The 26,909-nt window shown below is 42.5% G+C and overlaps 1 protein-coding gene across 1 annotated transcript; it reads right to left on the bottom strand.

Annotated features, from left to right (window-relative positions):
- On the bottom strand, positions 1 to 25,651 carry HAO1 (hydroxyacid oxidase 1). The gene is made up of 8 exons (XM_066639111.1): positions 25,515 to 25,651; positions 19,996 to 20,147; positions 9,072 to 9,327; positions 8,251 to 8,426; positions 6,473 to 6,564; positions 1,625 to 1,783; positions 1,000 to 1,069; positions 1 to 71 (listed from the first exon to the last, which is right to left on the bottom strand). Exons 1-8 carry the CDS (start codon positions 25,649 to 25,651, stop codon positions 1 to 3), a joined length of 1,113 nt encoding a protein of 370 aa, XP_066495208.1.
- Between the last annotated feature and the right edge of the window lie 1,258 nt (positions 25,652 to 26,909).

Below are 26,909 nucleotides of genomic sequence, written 5' to 3'. Positions count from 1 at the left end.
CTAGATTTTGGAGAGAGCCCATTGATCTCGCCGTACCAACGTTCTGTCTATGGCTTCTACATTCCAACAGCCTAGAAATGAAGAGGAAAAAAACAAAGCAGTGTAGTCCACAATTCTCTGCTCCAAATAGGCACTCTAGTAACTTATGCCAAAGACCACCACCTTCCATACAAACCTGCACACTTCTCAGAGCAACATTAGAGGCCCTCCTCCAGCTGCATCTGGAGAAAAGCAAATTCTCTGTGATGGTGCCCTTTTTCAAACATGCTCTCCAGGAAAGCCTGATTGGTATAATCGCTTTTATTTTGTGTTTATTTTATTTTCCTGTGTATTTTCTTAGCTATTTGCTTTTCCTTTGTTATTATGGCTGATGGCTTTGATGCTGCTCTGTGTTCAGTGTGTTTACAGGACTTGAAACCCATGATATTAACTTGTTCAGATTGGAACTGGCAACTGGACCATGAACCATTTTCTTAACCACTGTGCTACGCTAGGCCTCTGCTTTGCATTCTTCTAGTCTAGTGCTTCCCACTGTGGACCCAACAGGCCAGGGAAGACCATACCCAGCTGGACAATTTAGCAGATTTCAGCCACAGACTGGTGTGGGCATTTAATGTGAATGCAAATAACATCCTAATGTGGAAAACTCACTTCATTGCTACCCCTGCTATTCATGATACATCCCAATAAAACAAAAAGAACAGAAGACACGGCCTCATTTCAGTTCAGACCACTCATTCATCTAGGTCAGTATAATCAACCAGTGGCAGCTGATGTGGTCTGGAGTTGGGGGGGGGAAGTCTTTTATTCAAGGAAGGGCCAAGTCCCTTTTGCCCCTATGGAGGGGCCTCCACCGTTGTCAACACAGTCTGGAAGCAGCTCTCTTTCAGACAGCTGTTTTTCTCTGCCTTCTCCTCTAGAGGCCAGAGATTGAAACTGGGACCTTCTGCATGCAAAGCAGGTGCTATGTCACTGAGCCAGCACAATTTTGCCTCTTACCAGAGAGCGCCATTGCTAACTGGAACTCTTCTTTCAATATCTGAAGTACCTGTTTCACACCTTCTTCACCCTGATTAAGATAGACATATTACTTAAACACAGGCTATGCAGTTTTAGCTGAAAATCAAACGATGACTCAACATGGCAATATGGGGTGGAGATAGCAGCCTCAGAACAGTGGTTCCCAAACTTTTTAGCACCAGGACCCACTTTTAAAAATGACAGGACTCACCTAGCTTTACAAGACTAAACCAAATGTTTCACTTGACCAGCCCATTCAAGCCTCTGTTTTTATCCTTTTTACTATGGGAGGAGCTGCCTTTTTCAGAATGTGTTGAACTCCAAGTTACATCGAATTGGGACCATTCTGGTGGCACTGCACTCCCCTCAGCCTTCTCTTCTAAGTGGGCCAAGGCATATTTGCCTACTCATAACTAAACACATGCTGCTCCATTTTGGTTTCCATAGGGCTGAATACATTTTCCTTGTCAGCTATCAGTTTGTCAGTTTCATGACCCACCAAAAATCAGGTCGCGGCCCACAGTTTGGGAACCATTGCTCTAGCATGAATGTGTAGATCTTTCTTTCTAGTAACCAACACAGTTGCTTCAAATTCCTTCTTTACCTGATAGACAAGTCCCCAGATTATAGGTCTTCCTACAAACACCGCTTTGGCTCCAAGGGCAAGGGCCTTGAGGACATCTGTGCCTTTCCTGACTCCACCATCTAGGAACACCTCAACCTTTCCTTCCACAGCTTCTATTATTTCAGGCAGGACCTCAATCTGCAAACAAAGGGAGGATATATGTATGGTATCACTTTATCAGGGCAGCCTGTTAACCCTTTACTAGGTCCAAAGCTTAACTTTTGAACAATCTAAAGTTCAATCTTAGATTTTATTTTCATGTGCTGTACATGAATATTAAAAGTTAGGCAAGGTCAAATGTTATTTTAAAAAGATAAGCACTAATTACTACCACTGAGAGAGACCCATGCACAAGCAGAAAGCTGTTTTGCACATCCTCTGGGAATCACCAATTTCCCAACAGTGCCGCATCACATGTCATTCTGGAACGTCTGGGAGTTTTAAAAAGAGGCTGCAGACGGATGGGGGTTAAAAAAAGTCATCCTGAAGAGAAGAAACTAATAATATGTGCTGAGGGAGGTCAGAAAGAAAACATCAAAGAAAGTATATGTCAGAAAGCGGGGGGGGGGGAATGAACATGGGCCTGTAAGGAACTTTTTAATGACAGGAACCAACTACTATCCAACAAGTGAGAATTCACTGACGCTGTTGCCACATAAACAGTGGTGGTGGTGGGGTCATTTGTAGTATTGAAATGCAGAAAGTACGCATATTTTTCCCTAAAAGATGAAGAGGATTAATAAAGGGCAATTCAGATAGAATTCCAGCCCATGCCACTTGATTCCATCTATCCTCCTGCAATGTGAGATAATAAATTTTTAAAACGTTTGGACTCCTTATTTTGAGTTACCCACCCTGTCAAAATGTTTCTTTGTGGAAAGGACTGGTTTCTTGTCCCAGAACTGTGCAATCAGTGAAGCAAACACAACACGTACAAACTGACATGGTGTATGGACAAGTCACATCAGAGACAAATCTCAAAATCTAAACCCCTCTGAGGAGTTATTTCCGGAACAGGGCAAAATACCCACTCCTAGCAGCAAGGATCACTTGAATGGTTTAATAAGATTAATGAGAGTACCTTGGTTTGTACACTGTGCACTATGATGGCCAGCATGGCACAAATTCTGCCAGATGAACTCCAACCAAGCCTTAAATCAGACAGTCACAATTCCCCAAAACCCAAACACATTGATATGCAAGAGAATACAGTATGTATCAGAGAGCACACAGACATTCCACACATGGAAAATGATGCTATATGAGACAAGCAGGGGCAAGAGTCATTTCTTTGAAGGCAAACACAGTGGCCAGGGGGAATAACTACGCACAGGTTCAGTTCACTTGTATATTCCGATTGAGGTTTCCTAGTCATCTGGCGCACAATGAAAGGGGGTCGGTTTTTCCTCTTTAGGTTTTGCTTTGTTGCCAGAAATACTTTGGTTCCACTTCCGCATCTGTATGCACATCCAGGCCGAATGTGCCAAGTGCTGTTACTTATGACAGAAGCCATAATTAAAGCACACATTTCATCAGTGTGTAACCAGACACTAGGAGACATTTGCCAATTTGGATCTGACTTGTTCTCAAAAGCAAAATAACCTAAGCCGCCCTGTCAGATTGCAAGTACTTAAGTGTCTCAATCAGATTCTAAACAGTTGTTTTTATTATGACACTCGAAGGGGCCATAGTTCAGTGGTAGCGCATATACCTTACATGCATAAAATCTCAGGTTCCGTTTCTGGCATTTAAAAAGGGATCTCTCCTAGCAAGGCTAGGAAAGGCCTTTGCATGATATCCTGGAGAGTTTCTGCCAGAATGGACAGTATTAGGCTAGATCAGCAGTATTGGGCTAGATCAGTATTGGGCTAGTATTGGGCTAGATCAAAAACATGACCTGCTGCATTCAGGAAAAGCTGTCCAGGCACAGTGCGGCACTTTCTGTTCCATGCTGCAGCCACCTTTTTTCTTGCCCGTATCACTGCATAGCTTTGCTCCAGGCAGCTGCTGCCCCAGGAAATCAGGGCGCAGAGGCGCCTGGGGGCATCGGAAGCAGCTGCCATGCACAAGTCTGTGGGACGAGCGACTGAAAAGGTAGCTGCAGCATGGAATGGAATGTGCTGCAGCATGCAGGAACAACTTTTTCTGAATTACATACAGCCCATGGGCTGTGGTTTGGAGGATCCTGGGCTGGATGAACCCATGGTATTAGACTCAGTGTACCGCTGCTTCATACAACAGCCTGCCACATAGAGACATTATCCTGGATATTTAATCCACTACTGAAGTCTTCAGAAATGATATTCACAGTCTACCATACCCCTGTGGTTTAGAGAAGAATACCACATTTCTCCCTGAGAAGGCAGAATCACCATCTCCAAGTGGGTCCCAGTCTCTAAGAAAGCAGCATATGAAGCTTGGAGGAACAATGACAGACAAACCCCAAATTTAGAACATTTCATTTATGCAATTTCTGACACAAAAATTGCTTCTGTTTTATAACTTCCTGCCAGGCAAATTGCTCTCCTACAGGAAAATCACTGCCACAAGGAACAATATGTCAGCACTGTAGCGCTTCTCAGCAGCAGGAAATGGAGGCTAGCTAAGCTTACCACTGAGGCAAGTAGCAAAACCCTGGAAGCAAGCGATTCTGTCCTGTGCTCCGTGAAGCAGCTCCATTGGGATGTACTGTAGTGCACCCATGGAAACAGGTCCATCAGGGGTCGGGCCAAAAACCCTGCCTGGCAGCCCACAACTGCTATGTGATAGGGTTTTAATTGTTTCTTATGCAATTTGCAAGCTAATTTGCACACACTTTAAATATTGTTTCATGGACCTCTGATGTTTTACTTACTCACGCAGTAAAGGATATGAATTTCTTAAATCTGACAACCAATGAGGAAATGCAAACAATCCCAAATCAGTATGACAGATTACCATTTGGGTGCACACTATGCTCTTTCCAAAGCTACCATGCTCCATAATGTGAGAATTACATGGCAAACTCTAACCCAATTATTTTCAAACTTTTTCAATCTCCTGACACACTGACAAACACTAACATTTTCAAGGTACGTTATCAGCCTTTTGACTGTTAACAAGGCATACTACGCAGCCAGCAGGGGGCTCACAAACCCAACGGACCTACTAATAAATTGCCTACCCCCAAACTCCCATGGCACACCTGTGAACCATTTGCGGCACACCAATGTGCCATGTTGTTAGAAAGTGGAAAATCACTGCTCTAACCAGTGCCATTTTTAAAAAAAGCTTTCTAACCTATGCACACTTTATAATATAGTCCTTATTTTCAAAGAAGAAACCTCCCCCAAAATGAGTGGGTTCCACACCCTGGACATAAGAACATAAGAACAGCCGCACTGGATCAGGTCATAGGCCCAACTAGTCCAGCTTCCTGTATCTCACAGCAGCCCACCAAATGCCCCAGGGAGCACTCCAGATAAAGCATGCACACATTAGTTATACATGAGCATTCATTGATTTGACTCTCTAGTCTAGCAATTTTCAACCAGTGTGCCATGGCACATTGATGTGCCGCAAACAGTCCACAGGTGTGTCCCAAGCATTTGTGCGAGGGTCATTTATTATAGGACCAATGGGGATGTGAACCCCCCACCAGCAGCATGGTATGCATTATCAAAAAAACTGATGGTGGGTCTTGACAATTTTAGCACCTTGTCAATGTGCCATGAGATTAAAAAGCTTGAAATTCACTGCTCTAGTCATTTGGTCTGCATCTCCCGTAGACCAGGATGATTTAGAAATAAATTATTTTCTTTCTCTGCCCCTGCATGCTGCCCTTCCTCCAACAAGGCATTTCACCAACTACCTTCACATCAGGAGTTTTTCCCCATCTTACAAGATACAAAAATTTCTCTTTAAGCATAACAGTAGTGTGGAAACAGAAAGCCCAGAGTCCATTGTACTAGGCTGCTGATCGCCCTACTTATCACATCCCAAATTGTTATTAAAGGATAAATGATATAGCAAAAATATGTATCCAAAAGAAAGTTAGTCATGACTAAGTACCTATTAAACCAAAGAGAACGATTAACATGTTCCATTAATTTCAATGGAACTTAGTCATGACTAAGCTTTCTTGGATACACAACTAAATCCATGACCAAATCAGGAGGTGTCCTCCCCCCACCAAGAACCATTAATTACTCAGTACTTTAATTTACCATTTTAGCTGATTTAGGGATTGTGCTTCAAAGCATTTTTTTAAAAAATATTTTTTTTCCTAAAAGGCAACATAAAATCTAAGGACAGAAAGAGTCAGAAGCAATAGGGAAAATGTGTAACATTTACGATTGTCTCTCTTCTGCACAACCTACTTGAAAAGTTCTGCTTTATTTAATCATATTGAAAGAAAGCCAACCAAAGCGGGATTTCAGTACTGCCTCTTTTTCATCCATGTTAGCTATTACTATAGTTAGGCAGATTGGCTTCATGTGCCATAAACATGATAATTCAGACAAGCACAGTAAAACAATCCCCAAGGCCTAGCACTGCTCTTGATTATGCTCTGGGCAGAGCTTATTAGGTCCTTAAAAGTCTACAGCTGGGAGCCACATGCCCCAAGCGTAAAAGCCAATACAGTGCAAGTACATCCTGAAGCTTTCAACAGGTTGTCCAAAAACAGAGCAAACCAAAGGCTAATCAGGCATGTGTACAATGCCAGAGCTCAAGCACTTTGAAAAGGGACATGTGCTCGCTTGTCCTAAAAAACACTAACTGCTTAGTTGCTTTCGCTCTTGCATCAGCCTTTGAATTGTTTCCCAGAATTGTTTCATCAATACTCACAGTGGCTGGAACACCATCCAACTGGCGTGCGCCATGATTTGACACCAGGATTGCATTTACGCCATGCTTCACTGCTTCTCTAGCATCGTCAGCTGGGAAGAAGAAGAAAAAAACATGAGGCCTTGACCATACACAACTCAAGACAGCTGTCATTGTGAAAATGTCTACATCCCTCAAACTCTTAAAATAACACACAATCAAAACCAGCTTTTCAGAGGAATGTTGCATGAGGACAATTCAGCAGCTTGATAATTAAAGTGTGACACTTTGAACCTTGTTAAAAGTAACCCTTCTCTTGTCTCCCAAGTCCATGAGCATCATTTCTATCGTTTTGAAAGATCTTTAGTACCCTCTTCCAAAGGGCTGGTTTCTATTCATCCCATTGATCTACCTCTCCATCAAAGCCAAGCCACTTGCTGAGAAATTTATTGCAGACGACGGTATTTAATATGTTTACAGTAATCTTCCACATGCTTAATGGAATCATGTCATGAGTTTCAAATGGCTTTTGATTAATTACAGCAAATACAAAAAGGAAGAGGGCTCATAATTCCACATAGCACGTGCAATCCAGAGGCAAATTTGGGCCTGTATGTACTGTGGTTTGAACGAGTTCAGACATTTCCATTTCCTGTCACATCTGCTCTCAGAAATGACATTTGCTTGCAACTGGATTCTAAGAACTGTTTAAAAGATTTACTTTTTAAAAGGAAGAGAGCACTAGTGCCAGTGCTTATATTTATTTATATTTCTGGACCTGAAATGTGTTAATCTTTGCACTTCATACAAGCCAATGTCCCTCCAGTCCCCATCTCCTAAAATCACCACTCTATGGAAAAATGATTCAAAAGATTAAGTGTGCCTTTAACTGCACTCATTCACAGTTCAAGCCTATGCATGTCTACTCAGAGGTAGTCCCATTGTGCTCAACAGCATTTACTCCCAGGAAAATGCATACAGGATAGCAGCCTGCTGGCGACCATGATCTCCAGTATGTTAAAAGGGACAGTCGAGATAGTTCTTAAAATGGGCATTTGCTTTGGCATAGGAAAGGCGGGAAATAAATAAATGTGCTTTTTAGCAAGTCACACACCTGGACAGGTCCAGACAGGGCAATTCAGCCAATTGGACCAAATTGGGCCTTGTGTTTTGGAGGGGCTCTGCACCACCAGCGCCAGCTCACTCCGTAGCATGGCAAGTGGAGCACTGCTGGGTACAGCCTGCTCACCCTGGGTACAAAGAGCCCAAAATGGGCTTCCTGGAAGCAGCTGGTGATGTCATCACATCACTACCACCTATTTCTGGACGCTATGCTTTGTGCGCAGTACCATCAAACCCTGGGCTCACCGCGGTTGCTTGTCATCATAGCTGCTTGGTAAGTGGGGGAGCAGCACACACAAAAATGCTTTATATTGGGCACTGCTGCTTGTGGGAACTGCCCTGTACCTGGAGGAAGAGGGCCGCATTTTTCTCCCAATATACAAATGGGCAACAGTCATCTTCCAAGGGCTGAACTTGCTGAACCCACAGGCCCTATTCTAGTTCTCATGCTGCTCTTCATTGAGGGGAATAGTGTAGCCGCTAAGTTTCAGTGAGTGTTCATTTGTATCTTCCAAGCCAAAGAGGTCCTACTGTAATTTGTATCAAAATGAAGCAAATCAAAAGGTTAGTTTTTGTCTGTGGTCCAAGAGAGCTTCTCCATTCTCTTAAGTGACCCTCTGTGCATAAGTCTCCTCCAATAAACCGCAGCAGTTACATTTAACTCAAGCTGAACAAACCTCGGAGGATGCCTTTAGCAACAATTGGCAATGAAGTCAGTCCTCGGAGCCATTTTATATCCTCCCAGTTGATCGATGGATCAATTGCCTCTGCTACATAAACAGACAGGCCACTGTTTTCTCCATAGCCCTTCTCAGAAGAAAATGCCAGATCGTTTGTTTCAAAGTTTTTCATTCTAAAGGGGAAAAATGCTTCTGAAAACTCTGTTGGACAAGGCAATTTTTAACTCCAGCCACTCAGTCAACTCACACTTATGATCAGTATACTGAAATCTCAATCCCCTTCCCCCCAAAAAGCCACTGCTTTATATTTCCTTCATGGAGCCTTTTTTGAGCCACACCTACCAATTTCTCTATAATAGTGTGAAGAAGTGTACCCTACACAGCTGAGCCTGTCTTGTGATCATTAACTAGGAAAAATAACTTGATACGGTTCTAAAAGATAAATGCTTCATACAACACATAACTAAATTAAGAAATTTGCTGCCATAAGCTCTGGGAATGCCACTGACTTAGGTGACTTTAAAAAGGGATTGATTGCATCAATCCATGGAGGAGGTAACACCTAGCAACAACTATTCATCATGCTAAATAGATCTTCCGTTGTCAGACATAGGATACCTTGGAATATCAATTCCCAGGATGGGAGGCAAAAAGAATTTCTAGAAGCACCTAGCTGGCAGTTGTTGAAAACATGATGGACCTTCCAGGTTTAAGTCCAACTCTGGAACCACTGCACCATCCTGGCTGTGGTGGTTGTATGACAGCACCAAGCCGTAACCATGGAAGGATGCTGCCAAGTGGCCAAGACCAGTAAGTACCTGAGATGTGGAGGGAGCTGGAATTTGTTGCGTACATCATCTAAGCGTTTACCAAGGAATGGTGTGTCTACTGTCAGAAAGATGCCTTTGTAGCCAGACTTCTCTGCACGCTGTACCAGGGACCTAGTCACCTCACGATCCTTATAGATATAGAGCTGCAACCAACGAACAGCTTCGGGAGCTGCTTGCGCAACTTCTTCTATGGAGGATGTGGCCCATGAACTCAGCATCATCCCTGTTCCCATTGACCTGCAAGCTGCAGACAAAGAAATAAGTTAATGGCTCATCCACAACAGACGAAAGGACCCCCATCAGTGACATCTAGTGCCACCAGTTTCTTTTACAGGGTGCAAATTCCTTGACCTTTCCAGTGGTCCTTTCACCTTTATAGTAGCTGAATTGCTGTGTTAAGGAATGGCTTTCAGTTTGCTTTGTGGTCATTCAGATAATTCCTCTTCTATAAAGTATCTAATCATTTCAGATTTACTGTTGGCTAGTTACCCCTTCCTTAGCTTTAACTTTGATCTCAGCCAACACCCATCTAACAATTTCTTGTAGGCAGACATACAGAGGTCTTGAAGGAGCTCCCTTTGCAAATTCTAGCACTCCATTAATAATAACAATAACTAGGTATTTATATACCACCTTTCTGGTCATCCGATTAATCCTCTGACTTTATTCAAGGCGGTTTACATAGGCAGGCGTTTCTAAATCCCTCAAGGGGATTTTTACAATTATAGAGGTTCTCTCTTTCAAGAACCAGCAACATTTCAGATGGATCTTCCTGGTTTGGTCTCACTTCTGGTCTCCAGTTCTCCCATGCAGGCTGACAAGCCCATCTCTCACATGGAGGGCAGCCAAGACACTTCTTGCTCACACCAAGAGCAGGTGGAATCACTCAGCTTGGTTTGTCAGCTGCTTCAAGGTCTCGCCATTCTCAGCCGTTCAGGGAGCTGCCGGTCGCTTGAACTGGCGACCTTCTGATGTTATCTTTGGGCTAACCGAGGCTCTACCCTCTAGACCAGACCTCCTGCCCTCCTGCCCTGACCAGATCATTATACACAAAAGCAAGTATAGTTGCCACACTTCTACCCTTTGTGAGAAATCTATGATCCTGACACACAACATTCCACTTCCATGTGGGACAGGTTGCTAGAAGAACAGTCCTGCCTTGCCTGGTTAACTGGTTTCTCTCATCACCTTCCAGGCACATTTTAGGACAATGAGTGTGATTTAATCAAGTCACCCCCATATTGTATTTTTAAGCTCCCTGAACTTAAGAGGAAGCTAGTTGCAACACAGATCTTATGGAAGGTATCTCTGGTACACATGAGTGAGTTCCAACTGGCAGGTCAAAACAATGGAAGTTAACACACAATGGTTTCTTCTTAATAGTGAGTTTTAGGCCATCAACAAAGCCTATCTATCCATCAACATGGACTATTAACCATGATGGCAAAATGGAACCTTCCTGGCAATTACAAGACACAAGGCATCAACAAGGGATGGCCACAACCTGCTCATGAACCTCCCAGAAGCATCTGACTGGTGGGTTCTGAAAATACAATGCTGGGGCAGTAGATAGACCTGGGTTTGAAGTAGCAAAGCAGGGCTTGTATGCCAAGAGGCACTGCGCACTTCAGTAGGGGAATTCAAGGGTTCCTTTTGACTGCACACAGGTAGGTAGTTTTCAATGCAAGCTCCAACTAAAATGCTAAATGGGACACATATTTAGGCAGGTGGTTTCAGTTCTTCTCTGCTTTGTGTCCTTTCTGGAAACCTGCCCCCCCCCAGCAAGTAACAGGGTTTCCATCCCAATTAGTTTTCAGTGCTTTGTTCAAAGTACAAGCATGTGTCACTTAACAACCTTCTGCTTAATGATGGTCCTCATATACAACGGTGGTCAAAGGACAACAAAGAGGCTTTTATTGAGGCAGTCAGGACTCCCATAGCCTGCAGCAGCGGAATGTCTGCTTACACAACAAAGAGGCTCTTGATGCAAAAAAGAGGCAATCTATCTCCAGTTGCCTGTGCATCCAAGGGAGTGTCTGTTTATACAACAAAGGCACTAGATTGGGCTGAACCTTCACTTGACAATCTAATTGCATAACAATGAGGATTAGAGAACATCTCCTTGTTAAGTGTTGTACATGTAAAGCTCAATTTTCCAAGTCAAGATGCAATTTAGCTTATATTGAGTCACCAGAGCATTCAGGATTCCCAACTCATGCTTTTCTACCAAACTATCATACTACCCATACTTGGGCACAGGGAATGTTCTCAAATATCCCTCCCAAATCTGTGGGAGTTCATCACATTTCTGATCTACAAAACTTCTGATCATCTGCAGCATGGAGGGAAAAGGTTTATGACAGCACTGAGCCAAGGGTGCAGACATTCACAGAGAATATGCTTTACAGGGGTAGTAACTATCCATGTAACACACATTTCCAGCATCAGAGCCCTGTCATGGAAGGCCACTAAATTTGACCATGTGATCCCTGGGATGTGAACATAGTGTAAGACATCTCTGCATTCATTTCCTGCTCTCCATTATCCCAACCATGCAATTATGTCACTTTTTAAGACCAACTTTTTAAATATAAGCTTCTTCTCTCTGTCAAACATAAATCATTTGTGTGCATTAAAGCTCAACTATCCGTCCCAAGTGACTGCCATTATACTAACCCTTATGTCAGTTAGGATTACTGTACTCCATTAAAGGTATTAGAGCTCCACCAAGTGGAACATGTGCTTAATGGATAGCACTATTCCCTGAAGTAATTCCCAAATAAGCATGTTTATGCAGGCTGCTTTATATATGGCAGACACTCTTATTCTAGGCTTCACATAGACAACATCTGGAAATGCTTCTACACAGCAGCGGCTTCAAACGGGCTGCAGCATTTGAAATTCTCTCACCTGCAACACACAAATCCAGATCTTCCAAGCCAAGCACATTCCTCAAGGCCACTTGGGACACAGACTCCCTGCTCTCAGATATCCACACGGTGAGTGGATCCACTAACGTGAACATTTTTGGCAACCTGTCATATGGGGGTTATTAACATTGCAATTGGCTTTCAGAATGAGCATGAGGCATAGTCAAGGCAAATCTTATATCAGATGCAGGAAATTAAGACTGAACTGAGATGTTTCTACACCATAACCTGGAATCTGTGGCGGTGTTTTGGTTTAATTTTTTTTATTCCTGCAACCTAGCAAGCTCTGCTACAACATGATATTGAGTACAACTTTTATTATGGGAGGATTCAAAGGCTGCAGTCTCTGTATGCAAAAAAAAATTTCAAGTTCAATCCCTCACAACTGCATTACCTGAAGTCAGTGTAACCTGAAGGCAATGGAGGGGGAGTTGTGCACTGCAACATTCAACTAATCTGCCTCTCTATGGAGGTTTCAGCAATAAGCAAAATACATATTTTCCCTGGCTATGCCTGAGCATCTTCCTTCTCCCTGTGGCAAAATGAAACAGCAGCAAACCACCCTGTGAATGTCTATCCTGCCAAGGCAGTTCTTTCAAGTAGGGCACTTCACTAGCACCATTTTGCAAGTTCAGCCTCCATACACCTCCCCCAACCACCATCCCCTCGGGAGATCTCTTCTGTCTACTTCAGAAGCACCCGCTTGCTTCTACTCTGATCACTTCAAATATCTGTGGCAAGCAGAGCTACTCCTTCAGGGATACTAAAAGTCTCTGGAGCTTTCTGATCCGTCATGCTGCCTGCAGAACTTCTCACCACTTGCAAGTGGAGACCATGTAACAATCAAGCTTCTTTCCTCTGTGTTGCGTCTCTCTGGAAAATGGCAGAGGAGGGGTGTCAGTGCCAAGTCACCTTGTCTCTGGGAGCAACATAGCATTCAAACTGCTGATGACAGTATTTGCTTCAGCATCTAAGCATGGGTAGTCAACCAGTGGCTTGTGAATCTGTTTGGATAGCTACTGGTAGCTTGTATGCCTGTTTTGGGTAGCTCACAGCAAAGGGCTGCAGCTGCCTTCTCTGCAGCTGATTGGCCAGCAGCTGGTCACTTGAGAGTGGAACTTGTGCTTTCTTCTCCCTCTCCATTTGGTACACAAGGTTGTGGCTGGCTTCTCTGGGTGAGCGTTTGTGCCTGCTATAATTCAGAAAGGTTTCTGTTTTTTTCCTCGTCTGTTCACTCTGAGATCCCTATTCCATGTTATTTACTTCTGCTGCTTTGGGATGAGTGTGTGCATGTGTAGTGTAGTCCAGGAGCCAGGATGAGTTATTCTGTATTGCTTTCTGGGTTGCTTGTGTTTTTGTAAGAAGATCCTGGGTGAAAAAGGGAAAAATCATTTTGCTTTTACCACTACTGTGTGGGCTACTTTGTCACTATTCTGGGTTCTGTTTTTGCATATAATTTAAACCAGGGCTTATTAGGGACATGTTTTTAGATGCCAGACATATGAGAATAAAATGAAGTTGCCTCTGAGTGTGTGCAGAGTGCAGTGCATTTCAGGCATCACTCTTTAATTGGGTATCTCCTTGGCCCCTATCAGTGAAATACCTGATCCTGGTATTTCTCCTGGGTGCTTAGAAGGCAAACAGATTGTACGCTTCAGCTCATTCACACACCCCAAAGACCTGGTGACTGGGCTAGGTAGCAGGCATGGCAGAGGTTATTATGACTGTTATGTTTGTTTTGGCATTTCATAGCAGAGCTTTGCATTCATTTCTGACTCCCCCTGAGATGTCACCTCTCTAGAGGCAGTGGCTTCCACAGTTAATGTTTCTTGTGTATTCGCAACCTGTTGGTGGATCAAGTTATACATCCACCTCCATGCTAGATGGAGCCTCCCCATATATTCCTCTAGTATCCGAACTATATGTTTGCACAAAGAAAGCTTCTCTTTGTTCTTTCCCAGTCTTTGGAGCAGCCTGGCTCCAAAAACTCAACGTACGTTGAGAGAGACAGACAGACAGAAAGGAGTGTCTGAGATAATACACTCTAGTCTTGGCACTTTTTCACACCAGGTTCCACTACTCAAACATCATTTATCTTTAATCTGCTTTAAAAAGGTATGCAAATAACAAAAATCCTATTTTTACTAGTTCATACATCACAGTAGATTTTCGGCAGTTAGTCATTTTGTTAAGTAGCTCACTTCTATCAGTTGGTTGCCTATCCCTGGTCTAAAGCATGGAGTCAGAACTGATGACGATTGTTCCTATGTCAGTGGTTCAGCAGCATCTCAAATTATGGTACGGTGCTGTGGCTTCAGCTGACCACAAGAGGGAGCTAGAAAAAGGCATTTGAAATTTCTAGATAGCCAGACAGACAACAGGATCTGATGAAGCAAATTGTAATACACAAAAGTTGATATTGAAATAAAATTGGTTTGTCTTTTAGGGGGCACCAAACTTCTTGTTGTAGCAGACTAACAGAGCCAGGATGGAATACTTATTCTGTTTCACTTCCTATCTCACTCTGTCTTTTGGCAACTCATCAAGGGGGTGGACACGCTGGCTTCCATTCTGCTATTGAGCATGCATTGCCCCAACCAATCGCCTCCCACTGCTGGAGGTGGGGTCATGCTCTAGCAGGTGAAGGTGGCATTGCCTCACTGACTGGCTCCCTGCCTAAAGGTCCTCAGAGTAGCCTTCGGGAAGCACAGGTACCCCTCTAGCCCCCAAGACACCCCCTCAAGAAGCATTGCATCTGCCAGAGGGGTTGTAACTCACAGGCTGAAGAACACTGGTCTAAGATATAAAAAAAACTCAGAGGGCATGAAGCTCTCTTATGGCAGAAATGGTTAAGTGAAAGGGCACACTAAGGCTGCATTTCACCCCAGGTTGCATCAGGAGCTTGATTAGACAAGCCAGTGGCATTGCTAAGCAGAGGTTGCTAAGGTGGATTGCTTAGGTGCCACGGCCTGGGGAGGGGGTGATGGATGTGCTGCCTGAGTCTCTGGCAAGACAGGAGCCGTGTTTGGCAGAAGATTGGTCCTCCTGCATGGCTGCAGCTCTGAACGGCCCCAAATGGCAGTCCCCAGAAGCAATCAGCAGTGCATGTAATGATGTAATTGTGTCACTGCCAAACTACGTACTTCTGGTGGGCTGCACAGTTGCACCTGCATGCCAGGTGCTATCAAGTTCAGGCAAGTTGCTGCATTGCAATGCTTGGCACAGCAGGGAGCATGTCACCACTCCAGATGCTGGGCGCTTCAGCATGAGACAAGCTAAAAGTTGAGAGCCTGCTCTTCTGAGAAACCGACACAGACACAAGCTACCCAGGGCTACAGTCCTTCAAGACAGGCCTTGCAAAAAATTCATGCAAAAATTCATGCTAATGCTTTCTTTATAACTAAGAGAAGTTTTGAACACCCTGCCACAAAGCTCAAATGTCTATGCATAGTTTTGATGTATATGAATTATTAGCATGAAAAAGAAACATGTGCTGAATATGAACAGCTCTTTTTAAACTTGGAAGCTTTTCCCTTCTTACAATGATCACCTAACTTCAATAAGAACTTCCTCAAGTTTCCTCTTATCGACTCTAAGGACTCTGCCATGCTCAGGGTAATAGTAGCTTAAAGCACTTTTTTCCCCCAGACTCACATAGAAGTACAAAAGACACCTCGAGAAATCTAACCTGAGCAGGGGATTTGGGGCAAGAAGGCTGAGCAGCTCTGCAAGCCAATAGCACTTCCACCTTTGTGGGGGACACAGATGGATCCTACCTCAAATTTTCTAACCTGACATTTTTCTATTCTAAAAACAAGCCCTGCAATGTTGGCTGGGTCATATCAGATAGCCTAGTGTGGGTATTGCACTTTTGGGTGGAGCATTGCATCCACTGGCCCCACCCTGATTGTAGTCCTGCTGGTGCTTGCCCGAAAAAGTTTCCCAGGTAGGAAAACCAGGGAATACAGAGAGAGGGGTGTCAAGGTACAAGGTGCGCCAATGAGGATATTCTTTGAAGTTGGCTGTACACTTGGTTCTGTAGGAGTACTTTCATCTCCTACTCTCTCTCCAAGATGTTCAGGGCAGCACACAAAAGTAACTGACATTTATTCACACTATGAGTTATGTTGGGTTTCAAGAAAGGAGAGACTTGACCCAATGCCACTTGGTAAGTGTTTAAACCCCGCTCTCCTTGGTCAAGATCTGGCATTGTACCCACCATGTTTATGTTTAATTTCTAATGTTTCTTATACAATTCAGAGGCGCTGATCCTAATGGCAGTATTTTTATACCAGAACTTTAGTTCTTAAATTTTATGGTATTTATCCTATTGCCTAATGCATCTAATGCTATGGGATAATGTAAATTGTAGCTAAATTATTGATGCTACTCCAAAAAATAGTGGCATTTTTAAAATCCTTGCACCAAAATTAACATTTAAGTATTCAGATAATCACAATCTTGTTCAAATTTTGTTACATGGTAGTGTTCTGCTATCACTGGCTGAAAAGCAACATTTACAATTACAACATCTGAGAGTGTCCAAATTTGGTCCTGTGGCAATATCTGCTTCTGAATCTCCTACAAACAAATATTGTAAGATTCTTTTTTTGCATTGATTCAATATGTATTTAGAAATACACACACATACACACACACACACTTATTTATTTGTAAATATATATATATATATTTACATGGAAAAGAAACATGAAAAGAAACTTGAAAAATGAAACGTGGAAAAGAAACTTGAAAAAGAAACTTGCAAAAACTGAACAGAAACTTGGAAAAGAAACTTGCAAACTTGGAACTTTTCCCAGTTTCTTTTCATGGTTTTTTCACGTTTCTTTTCCCAGTTTCTTTTCCGGTTTCTTTCACAGTTTTTAAAGGTTTCTTTTCATGGTTGGAAAAGAAATGTAAAAAGAATCTTGGATAAGAAATGTGAAAAGAAACGTGAAAAGAAACGTGGAAGAAAACATGATAAGAAACTTGGAGAAGAATCTTGGAAAAGAAATGTAAAAAAACCATGAAAACAAACATGGAAAACAAAGGTGGAAAAAAGTGAAAGGAGATGTGAAAAGAGACTGAAAAGACTGGAAAAAATGTGAAAACAAACGTGGATAACCTAAAAAGAAACATGGATAAACCTGAAAAGAAAAGTGAAAAAAACCATGAAAATAAACATGAAAACAAACTTGCAACATAAACGAGAAAAGAAACTCAAAAAAACTTTGAAAAAATGATTTTTCATGATTTTTTACCCGTTTCTTTTCCCATTTCTTTTCCCGTTTCTTTTCCATGGTTTTTAAAGGTTTCTTTTCATGGTTGGAAAAGAAACAGGAAAAGAAACGGGAAAAGAAATTTGGAAAAAATCATGATAAACGGAGAAGAATCATGGAAAAGAAACATGAAAAGAAACATGACAAAACTGTGAAAAACATGAAAACAAACGTACAAAACAAACATGGAAAAGAAACATGAAAAGAAATGTGGATAAACGTGAAAAGAAGTGTGAAAAGAAGCGTGAAAAGAAACTTGCAAAAACTGTGAAAACATGGAAAAGAGACATGGGGAAAAAATGTGAAACAAAACGTGAAAAGAAACTTGGAAAAGTTCCAAGATATTTCCAAGTTTCTTTTCACGTTTCTGTTCAGTTTTTCCACGTTTCTTTTCATGATTTTTTCCAAGCTTATTTTCACGCTCCTTTTTTAAAGGAACGTTTCATGTGAGAAGAAGCGTGAAAAAGAAGTGTGAAAAACTTGGGGAATAAGCTTGGAAAGAAGCTTGGATAAATCCTGAAAAGAAACGTGAAAAGAAGCTTGGAAAAATGAAAAGAAACTTGGAAAAAATAATGATAAGCAATGTGGAAAGGAAACGTGGAAAAACCGTGAAAGAAATGTGACTAAACCGTGAAAAGAAACTTGGAAAAGCAGCTTGGAAAAAATCATGAAAAGAAACTTGGAAAGGAAACGTGAAAAAAAATGTGAAAAGAAGTTTGGAAAAGAAACTTGGAAAAAACCATGATAAGAAACATGGAAGAGAAATGTGGAGTAGAAACGTGGAGAAGAAACTTGTAAAGGATACTTGGAAGTGAAAAAACCTTGAAAAGAAACTTGGAAAGGAACTTGGCATAAATATATTTATTTATATATAAATACATAGAAATACAAATATTGCAGGGTTCTTTTTCTGCATTGATTCAATATATATTTAGAAATACATATTGAATCAATGCAGAAAAAGAACTTTGCAATATTTGTTTGACGTCACTTAATAAAAATAACATTCAAAGCCTTAGGCAGAGGGAATACCGAGTTGGTTCTGCCTTTCTTATATCAATAGAAAGTGGGTTTTACTACTATTACTGCAACAGCTATGGATACCAAATGACTACTAATTCAACAAATATTTTTAGAGTCTACTGGACACCTGCATACCAAGGAACTGATTAAGAAATCCAACTGTTGGCATTGTAATTTAGCTGGATCATCCTTTACAGCCTGATCCTACGCTGGGGCAGCGCTGGGGGCCCACATACTGACCCAGGACTGGCTGTCGCAAACCTGCCATAAGGCACATTGCATTAGCTGGGAGAGGAGAAGCGCTGGTGGAGAGGCCAGTCAGCGCTGGGCCTCCAAGCTGGCGGAAGGACAAGCAGGAGCAGGCACGCATGGCAAGCAAGAGCAGGTAAGTTCCCTGCTGGGCAGCATGTAGGCATTCCTGTATGGGTGAAGAGGGGGAGGAGGAAGAACCGGGCAGAGGAGGGAAACTAGGTAGGCAGCTTAGGTTCAGGACAGGGGCGGGGGGAGTGGCAGAGACTGCCACTGAATCCTATCTTCACTCCCAGGCCACAGAGCCCAACACAGGTCTCCTCCATACTGTACCAGCTAAATAGTTGGTGCAGCTCTGAATAGACCCATCAGGGCTCCTAGGGCTCTACATGGAATAAGGAACCAGTTACTCTGAAGAGACCTCTGGCTGCTTCCTCAGCCTCTCAGGATGCAGCGGTGGTCGATTCAGCACTGCTGTACCATGGTGCAGTGGCTGGGGATAGGATTGGGCCCTTACACACATAACATGATCTTGCATAGTGATATTACCTTTTCATAACATTATTAGTCACATTAGTCAATTACTCTATATTGCAGAAAATGCTGATATGTTTTGATCTGCCCATATGATGGAGGTTAACTGCAGGACTGTGGAAATAGACTCTTTGTGCCCTTACTATAGCTAGAGAATTTGTATTACAACACTGGAAGAACAAGTGCCCCTTTTTAACCTTATCAAGATTGAGTGCATGGTATATAGATGGTGACTACGGACAGCTATTTTTTGAACATTTGAAAGCATCTCAGAGGTTTATGTCTAAATAACGTAATTCTTATACATTCAATTTACGTTACTATTTTTTTCCTTTTCCTTCCCCCTTTTTGTGCTTGTGGATTTTATGTCCTGGATTTTGTTCCTACACATGTATTTACTAATAAAGGAGAAAGAAATCTCAGGATGGCACATGCTGCAACAAATCAGTACTTAAGGAGTCACTGCTAAGGGAGATGTTACTGAATTCTTACATTAAAATGTAATATCTTCAGTTGCCATGCTCTAACAAGGGCAGAAATCAATTAAATTATTTAATAAGCACCAATCTGTTCCAAGTGCAGAACTGGAAGTCATTGCTAGCTTGTATGCTTGCTTAGTCATCAGTGAGGCCTGAGTCAACAAGCCCCGTCTTTACTTGGCCTGCTACACAATACGTCACTTGGAAAGCAACCAAGGTATTTTATACTAATTAAACCCTTCATGACTAATGTCTCCCCCCTTCCCAACTTGCTTCACTCTTAAGTTTCATTTGCAGTAAGCAGACAGAGAAAATGCGGTTTCTTAATCCATGAAACACACATTGCAAACACTTGGTTGAATTATTTTTTATCCAACACCATTGTCTTTTAGGAGGGCTTTCCATTGTCGCAGCTTACCTCTGGCGGTCGCAGTCTCCCCATCTGCGTGAGCCATGCGCTGCATAGCAGTGGCTGCGACACAGATTGGCATGCTGATTCTCTGCCCCAAGATACAAGTTGACAAATCCAGATCAGACACATTCCTCAGCATCCGGGGGTACAGCTTTAACCTGGCACAGATGGAGATTGAGAACTCAGCTATCGAATGACCATGATCAAATTAAGAATCATTTACTCAGTGCACAAGATCTGAAGTGCAAACACAATCATTCGGTGTCCAATTCTGACTTGGTTTTCAGTTCATGCTATCTGGTGTGAGTAATATCAACATTTGGATGGGAATCCTGTGAACCTGTCAAGGAAAGATTGCCAAGGCAAAATCATCAACTATTGTCAGGTATATATAAATGAGAAGCAATATGTAAGTGAAAGCAATTTATATTATGAAATGCAAATACTCTCAGAAGTCAGGGGGTCTTGAACAGGATTATCACAGCCAGGTTCTTGCATCTTATGCGCTACATTACCAAAGCAACACAGCTATTGAAGGAATGCCAGCCTGAATTATATTGTCCAGAAGTGCCACCCAGGCAGCATTTGAAGCCCCACCAATTGGCTCAGTATCTGCTCAGGTGACCCAGTGCAGCTCTATTTGAGTTCCCAAAGCTTCAAGCCCAGGATCTGCTTCTTAGTCTGTGCAAATCATCTCCCAGTGGGAAGGTCCTGCACGCACTGCTCCCAATCTTCTACCTCTAAACAAAACCATGTTCTTAGTTCGAATTATGTTGCTGGCCTCTTCCTTACCTGTTACTGCTTGTATTGCTGACCTGGAGCAAGCTTTGAAAGAAGTACCAACAGGAACATACAGTATGGTAAGTGGAACTAACTAAATCAGCCAATTTCAACCACTGTGCTATGGCATACTAGTGTGCTGTGAGTGGTTCACAGGTGTGCCACAGGAATTTGGGGGAAGGTCATTTATTAGTAGGGCCAATGAGGGCTGTGAGTGCCCCTCACTGGCAGCATGGTGCGCCTTGTGAATTGTCAAAAACCTGATGGTGTGCCTTGACAATTTTAGTGTCTTGTCAATGTGCTGTGAGATGAAAAAAGGTTGAAAATCCTTGAGCTAGCTGGCAGAAGAAGAAATTGGAAAAGAATAAATGCAGTGTTGCACCCCGAAAAATGAAAACAAAAAGCAGAGCCAGGATGGTGTGTGGCTCTGGTGTTGAACTTAGACCTGGAAACCACAGGTTCAAATCCCCGCTCAGCCACAAAGCTTCCACAAAGTTGCGCAAAACCAGCAGTGGAGAGTGATCGCTCCACCTTCACTTCTAACAAGCTGGGGAGCCCTGCAGACGCTCGTGCAAGGCTCCCCGCACCCCCAACAGGCTGCTGCAGGTACTGGTGAGTGCATCCCAGTCCCGGCAGCCCTCCTCAGCAGTGCAACCCTGGGGATCATGTCGCTGCCTTGCCCCACCCCCGCTGCACCCACAAGGACTTACAGTGGTCCAAACTCTTCGAGACAGTGTGGAAACTGCTGCCCTACAGCAATAATGAGTTTTGACTCCTTGTCTCACTACAGTGTTGGACCATGGCGAAGCATACTGGCTTCTGGTTTGTGTTAGCCCCTTCCTGCTCACTTGTTGGTTTTGATTACGATAGCAGAAACACTGAAACATCTCTTTGCAGAAAGAGAGAGAGAGAACACATACAGATCAAAGCAGGGCTGTGAGGCCTCAAGATTTGGCCTGAAGTTTCCCATTTTAGCCTCCGTTTTACGTTGTGATGAGGGCAAGGAGCAGAACGTCACAGTGAGAAGCCAGACATAAGGGAAGCCTAGGCTATTTTTCTGCTTACATCATTAACTTCTATTTACACAATACCCAGATTCTATCCCCAGATGCCACTAGCTCTTTGCCTGATCATCCAGGTGCAGTTCTCTGACCCTTTCCTATCAGGTCCCATTCTTTAGCTCCTAGGTTCGGCTCTCTCCAACTTGGCATCTGAGCTTCAGAAGCACCCCGAAGCTTAACTCACAAGGGTGGAGAATAACCTATAATCTGAATCAGGTGTAAAGACAAATGACAGTCAAGGTGTGTAGAAGCTAAGATACAAGTATTGTGTGTGGGTGCTAGAGCTTGAGGTGGTGGCTCAGGAATGGAAGAGGCAACTGGGGAAGACCCAACAAGTGGAGACTTGCATGGTAAAGTTCCAACCATGCAAGGATATGGAACAATCTCACAATAACCAACATTATGTCTGGAACTAAACACGCATTACACTCACTTGAGGTGGACAGTTGCATCATGCTGTACCTGCTGGACTAGACTTCTCCCATAAACCCCTTTCACCTATGGTCTCCTTTGTAGTGTTGGCTTGTGCTATCTCTAAGCTTTAATGTAACACACAATAAGTGGAATGATAACCATTCCTTAGATGAGACACAGGTTAATAAACCATAGCATCACCAACATCTGCTCACCATAGGTGTTCATTTTCCTTCACAGCTTAACCATACATTTTTGGTTTCTGTAATTGGCTGTTTGGAACTTTGTATCCTTCTTCGCATCACCCTGAAGCTGGATAAGTCACAATGCAATGGCCTTGTTCGCACCCAGCTGCAGGGAAGCAATGACATGCTTTTGTGTGATCAACTTTTGTAAACAAGCTGTCATTGGTCCTGCATTTATCAGTGAAGGACAGTATGCTTTCCAAAGTCTTTTGGAAAGTCAAGGATACAAGGTGTCAGAACTGATTATCAGATGTTTGATTATTTTCTCCCACTCTAAATTAAAATACTGAAAGAAGATATTTCAAATTGATTTCCTAGAGTGTCATCAGGCCACAGGCACCACGACCTTGTCAAAAAATCTATTTTCTAATAAGTGATCTGGCTGAATGTGACTTTGGATGATAATTTTACCTGTCAAGAACAGAAGTGTTGGAGGTCAATCTTTTTGTAGCTTGCTTGACACTAACTTGGAGATGATAAAACAAGTTGATCATCTCTTGATCATTATAATTTCAAAACAATATTAACAAATTGTTACAAAAACACTGGCATCACCTTTGGGATTATTTTTTCAACCACCAAATACAAAGGAAGTGGTCAAGAGGGTCAATTTGTCTTAAGGATCTCATCTGTGTCTCCATGCCGGTTGTCACCTATTGTGTTTCTTGTACAGCAATGATACCCTTAAGGTCAATATACAAGAAGAATGTATTACTATATGCCAAGGAAGCCCAAGCAGAGGTCTGCACTGATGAAAGCAAGTGGAAAAGGTGCTACGTGCAGACCACTTTGACAGCAAGCATCAGGTTCACTAGCCAGAGCATCATCAAAGCCTTGAAGCTTCAGATGACCAGAAGGCCCAAGGTTCTACACCCTAGTTGCTAAATTATGAATGAACCTATAATGCTTGCCAATGGCATTTTTAAGGTTCTTGCATGTTTTTATCCTCCCTGTCCAAAAAATCCCACATGCAATCCAATAATGCCACATGGTTAAGTGATAACAGATGAAGGTGAACAAGGGCCTTCTTGAAGTGCTTCACCTAACTCACTTCAGTGGAAACCATCCAGGCAAAAAGGTACTGCTTAATCTGCATGTGCAACCCTAACCTCTAAACCTCCCAGTTCATATTAACTTAAATCTAATGGCTTGAATATTAGGAAAAGTATATGAAGGAACACTGGAGCAATAGTGTATCAACCAACATGCCAATCATAGGTGAGCTCATTTCTCATAACGGTTCATTTACTACATCATATCACTGAGGCCAGCCACTGATGAAACACATGATGGAAGGAAGGCACACAGAAAATCATGATTAGACTGCTATAAATTTGACAGACTTAATCCATTATCTTCAAGCTTTTAACTGAAATTAGAGTTTCTGAGAAATACCACAATGGTACAGTTGTGGTCAATGTTGTGATTATGCCAGGAAGTGCTCAGAGAGGAGGTGAAGCACCATCAACTCATCTGCTGAACCTTTTTAAAAATTAAACATTCTATAGTTTTCCCAGCTCAGATTTAGAATTGGGACAAGACCAGCTTGAATATAGCACCTGTTCTTGCGTCTTAAACAATCCAAGGCAGGGCTAGCAATGAAACCTTTTGCTACCAGAAGTCATTTTACCCTTCAAAGATCTCAGTAGGGCTTGGAACTAGTAAAGTTGAGGCCCATGGAGATCTGTGAACCATTAAACATTTCAATACTGCAAGCAAGATGGGGGGACGACCCAGAAAAGCATGCACTTATTCCCTGCAACTTTTCGTTTGTAATGTCAGAGAAACTCCAACGGTACAGCTATTTTAGGGCTAAGTATGGTAATTTATGTAATTCACTTTCAAAAGTGGAATAAGCCCGTTGGGCCTTGACTATAAAATAGACCCCCTTCCATCGCTTCTTATATAGAAATCAACTTTTAAGAACAAGCAGTTTGCTTGAGAGAAAAGGGATACAATGTGCCAGTAGAAGTGGCTACTTTTTGACCTTCCCCTCATCTACGCCACAGTATTTCTGTAAACTAGAAGGATAAGGAATAGCACTGGGCACTTCTCCTGAATACCTGTGTTTAAGCCTGGTTAAAATAAGCTGTCTCAGGTAAGCAGTTATTGGTTGGATAAGCCCTCCTTAAAGGTGCATTTACTTGTTTAGCAACAAGGTTAAGCAGGCATGGCAAAATTTCAGCTTTTGTCTGAAATCTGTCTTATTCTGGGATATTCTGAAGCATAAAGAGACCATACAGACTTGCACATTTAGGTCCTTCCTAGCAACCTGGCACCAGATTAAGGAAATGTCATTGGAAGCCGAGGGGTGTAATGCGTAGAGCCGACTGCTGTGGCAATGAGGGGGATTGTAACGCATAGGATTACACAAGAGTGGAGACCATGTCAAGATACGTTTTAGACTGTCGTTCCTATCTGCAACCTTAGCTACTGAAGAATAGGAGCAAATCAGGGAGCTTCTGGGTTTTCACCTGTAATAAACATGAGCCGAGATAAAATAGCACTAATAGTGCAATCCTATGCATGTCTGCCTGCAAGTCCCATTATGCTCAATATACCTTACTCCCAGGAAAGTGCATATATGATTGTAGCTTAAGTTGCTCCAATTTTCTACGTCAGTGATATAAGATAGCCTAACCATCATGTCATATTTGCCATACAAACACAGGTCTTAAGTAGGTGCACTCAACAGAACTGGCTTAATTACTTACTTTTTCAGCACAGCAGTACTGTTGGAACATTGTGCTCCAGTGCCACAGCTCTTGCAGTTCTGTAGTTACGTGACAAAGTGCGAGATTCACAACCAAAGTTCAATCAGTTTTGCTGGAAATGCCTTTGTACAGTAACCTCAGAAGCATCATGACAGAGAGGCGAGCAATTGCTAGGTATGACTCATTACAAGTCCTGGAAACAGTGTCTCACTATCAGGTTAATGGATATTTTCACTTCAGCTTAACAGCATCACAAATTTCAGAGCTCAACATTTTTCACTCCTATTCTTAACTTCTGTGCCATTTCTTACCTTGAAAAAGCAGCAACGTTTTCAGCCAATGTCTGCTGATCATCCGCCCCAGACCTGTAGTAATCATACACGGACTTCGAAAGGGACTTCTCAGCATGTTTTTGGAAGTCAGCGAGACAAATTGGTCTTTCAGACATGGTGTAGATTACTCTGTTCAGTTTCACTTCTTAGAGAATTTAAGAGCTTTCGCTTTTCTAACTGTTAAACATTAAACTGGACAGCAAAGTTCAGATACCCCAGAATTGTTTAAAGTAACTCAAGCAATGGACAAACTACCTGTTGACATGTATAGGTCATTTATTTGGACTTTGACAGCTGCTTCTCATTCACCAGGTTAGGATATAAACCTATCACTCAGAGAAACAAACACATTTGGATATGCAATATTGTACGACACATACTGTATCTAAAGTTTGCATAGCATGAGCCAAAAGTGCAAACACACTTGACAAGGGGCTAAATCTGCACACAGTTGAGAGCCAGGATGGTGTGGAGGTTTGGGAGTTGAACTTAGACCTGGAAGATTCATGTTCAATTCTCTGCTAAGACTTAAAGCTCTCTGGGTGACCATGGACTAGTCAACATCTCTCAGCCTCACCTACGCAACAGGAGTGGAAGAACTATGTACACCATCCCGAGTTCCTTGGAGGAAGGACAGTATTAAAGTGTGAAAAATAAAAAATTACAGAACACACAAGCGGTAGGACTGCACCATTTGAGACTGCTGGTGGCGATACCAATTTGCTCGCTTGCTCACATTAATAAAGGAAGCTTCTAGCCTAGCCACCTACTTTCTGTGTTTCTGTTTTATGGAGGTTTTGAAGCACATGGGAGAATACAAGAATGTGATCCACCCCTGAGGTTTACTCCACAACCTTTGCTTTCTATTGCACATGCAGTCCAAGCCCGAGGCTGTTTATAAAAACAGCAGTCCAAACCATGGTTGAAATACCCAGAAAAGGACTCAAATGAACCTGTTTAGAAATAGGATGCAAATAGACTGGGTGAAGTGGTGAGCAGAGCTATATGAAAAGAGCTTTACAGAATTCCCATATTGACTTCCATAGAATTGTTACTGAGAAAGCCCAAGAAAAATACCTCTAATGGTAAAGTATTTGCACTTCAGGCATCTCAAATGTGCACTATGTGTGCTCTCAGCAGCATCTGTACAGGGATGCAGTGCTAATTTTGAGAAATGAGAAAAATCATTAGCAAAACACAGGATTCAATTCCTTAGAAAATCATGTGTTTAATACAATGAACTGGCAGTATTAGGATGATATGCTAGGGCAGGAACAGCACTGAGAGTAGACCAGGTCAGGCCATGACCAGGAACCCACATCCTGTAGTGCATCCATCTAACTAGACTAACACCCAACCCCTCAGGACCAGTGG

This window comes from Tiliqua scincoides, chromosome 1 (assembly GCF_035046505.1).
Source record: "Tiliqua scincoides isolate rTilSci1 chromosome 1, rTilSci1.hap2, whole genome shotgun sequence".
NCBI classification, from domain to species: domain Eukaryota; kingdom Metazoa; phylum Chordata; class Lepidosauria; order Squamata; family Scincidae; genus Tiliqua; species Tiliqua scincoides.
The sequence above is the reverse complement of the archived record's forward strand: the minus strand, read 5'-3'. Positions and strand labels throughout refer to the sequence as shown.

Excerpts from the sequence above, each read along its gene's own strand:
- HAO1 (XM_066639111.1), bottom strand. The coding sequence starts at position 25,651 with ATGTCTGAAAGACCAATTTGTCTCGCTGACTTCCAAAAACATGCTGAG. Across the intron at positions 9,328-19,995 it reads GGAGACTGCGACCGCCAGAG|CTTGCAGGTCAATGGGAACA; the intron begins GTAAGCTGCGAC and ends CTTTGTCTGCAG. Across the intron at positions 72-999 it reads GTTAGCAATGGCGCTCTCTG|GCTGTTGGAATGTAGAAGCC; the intron begins GTAAGAGGCAAA and ends CTTCATTTCTAG.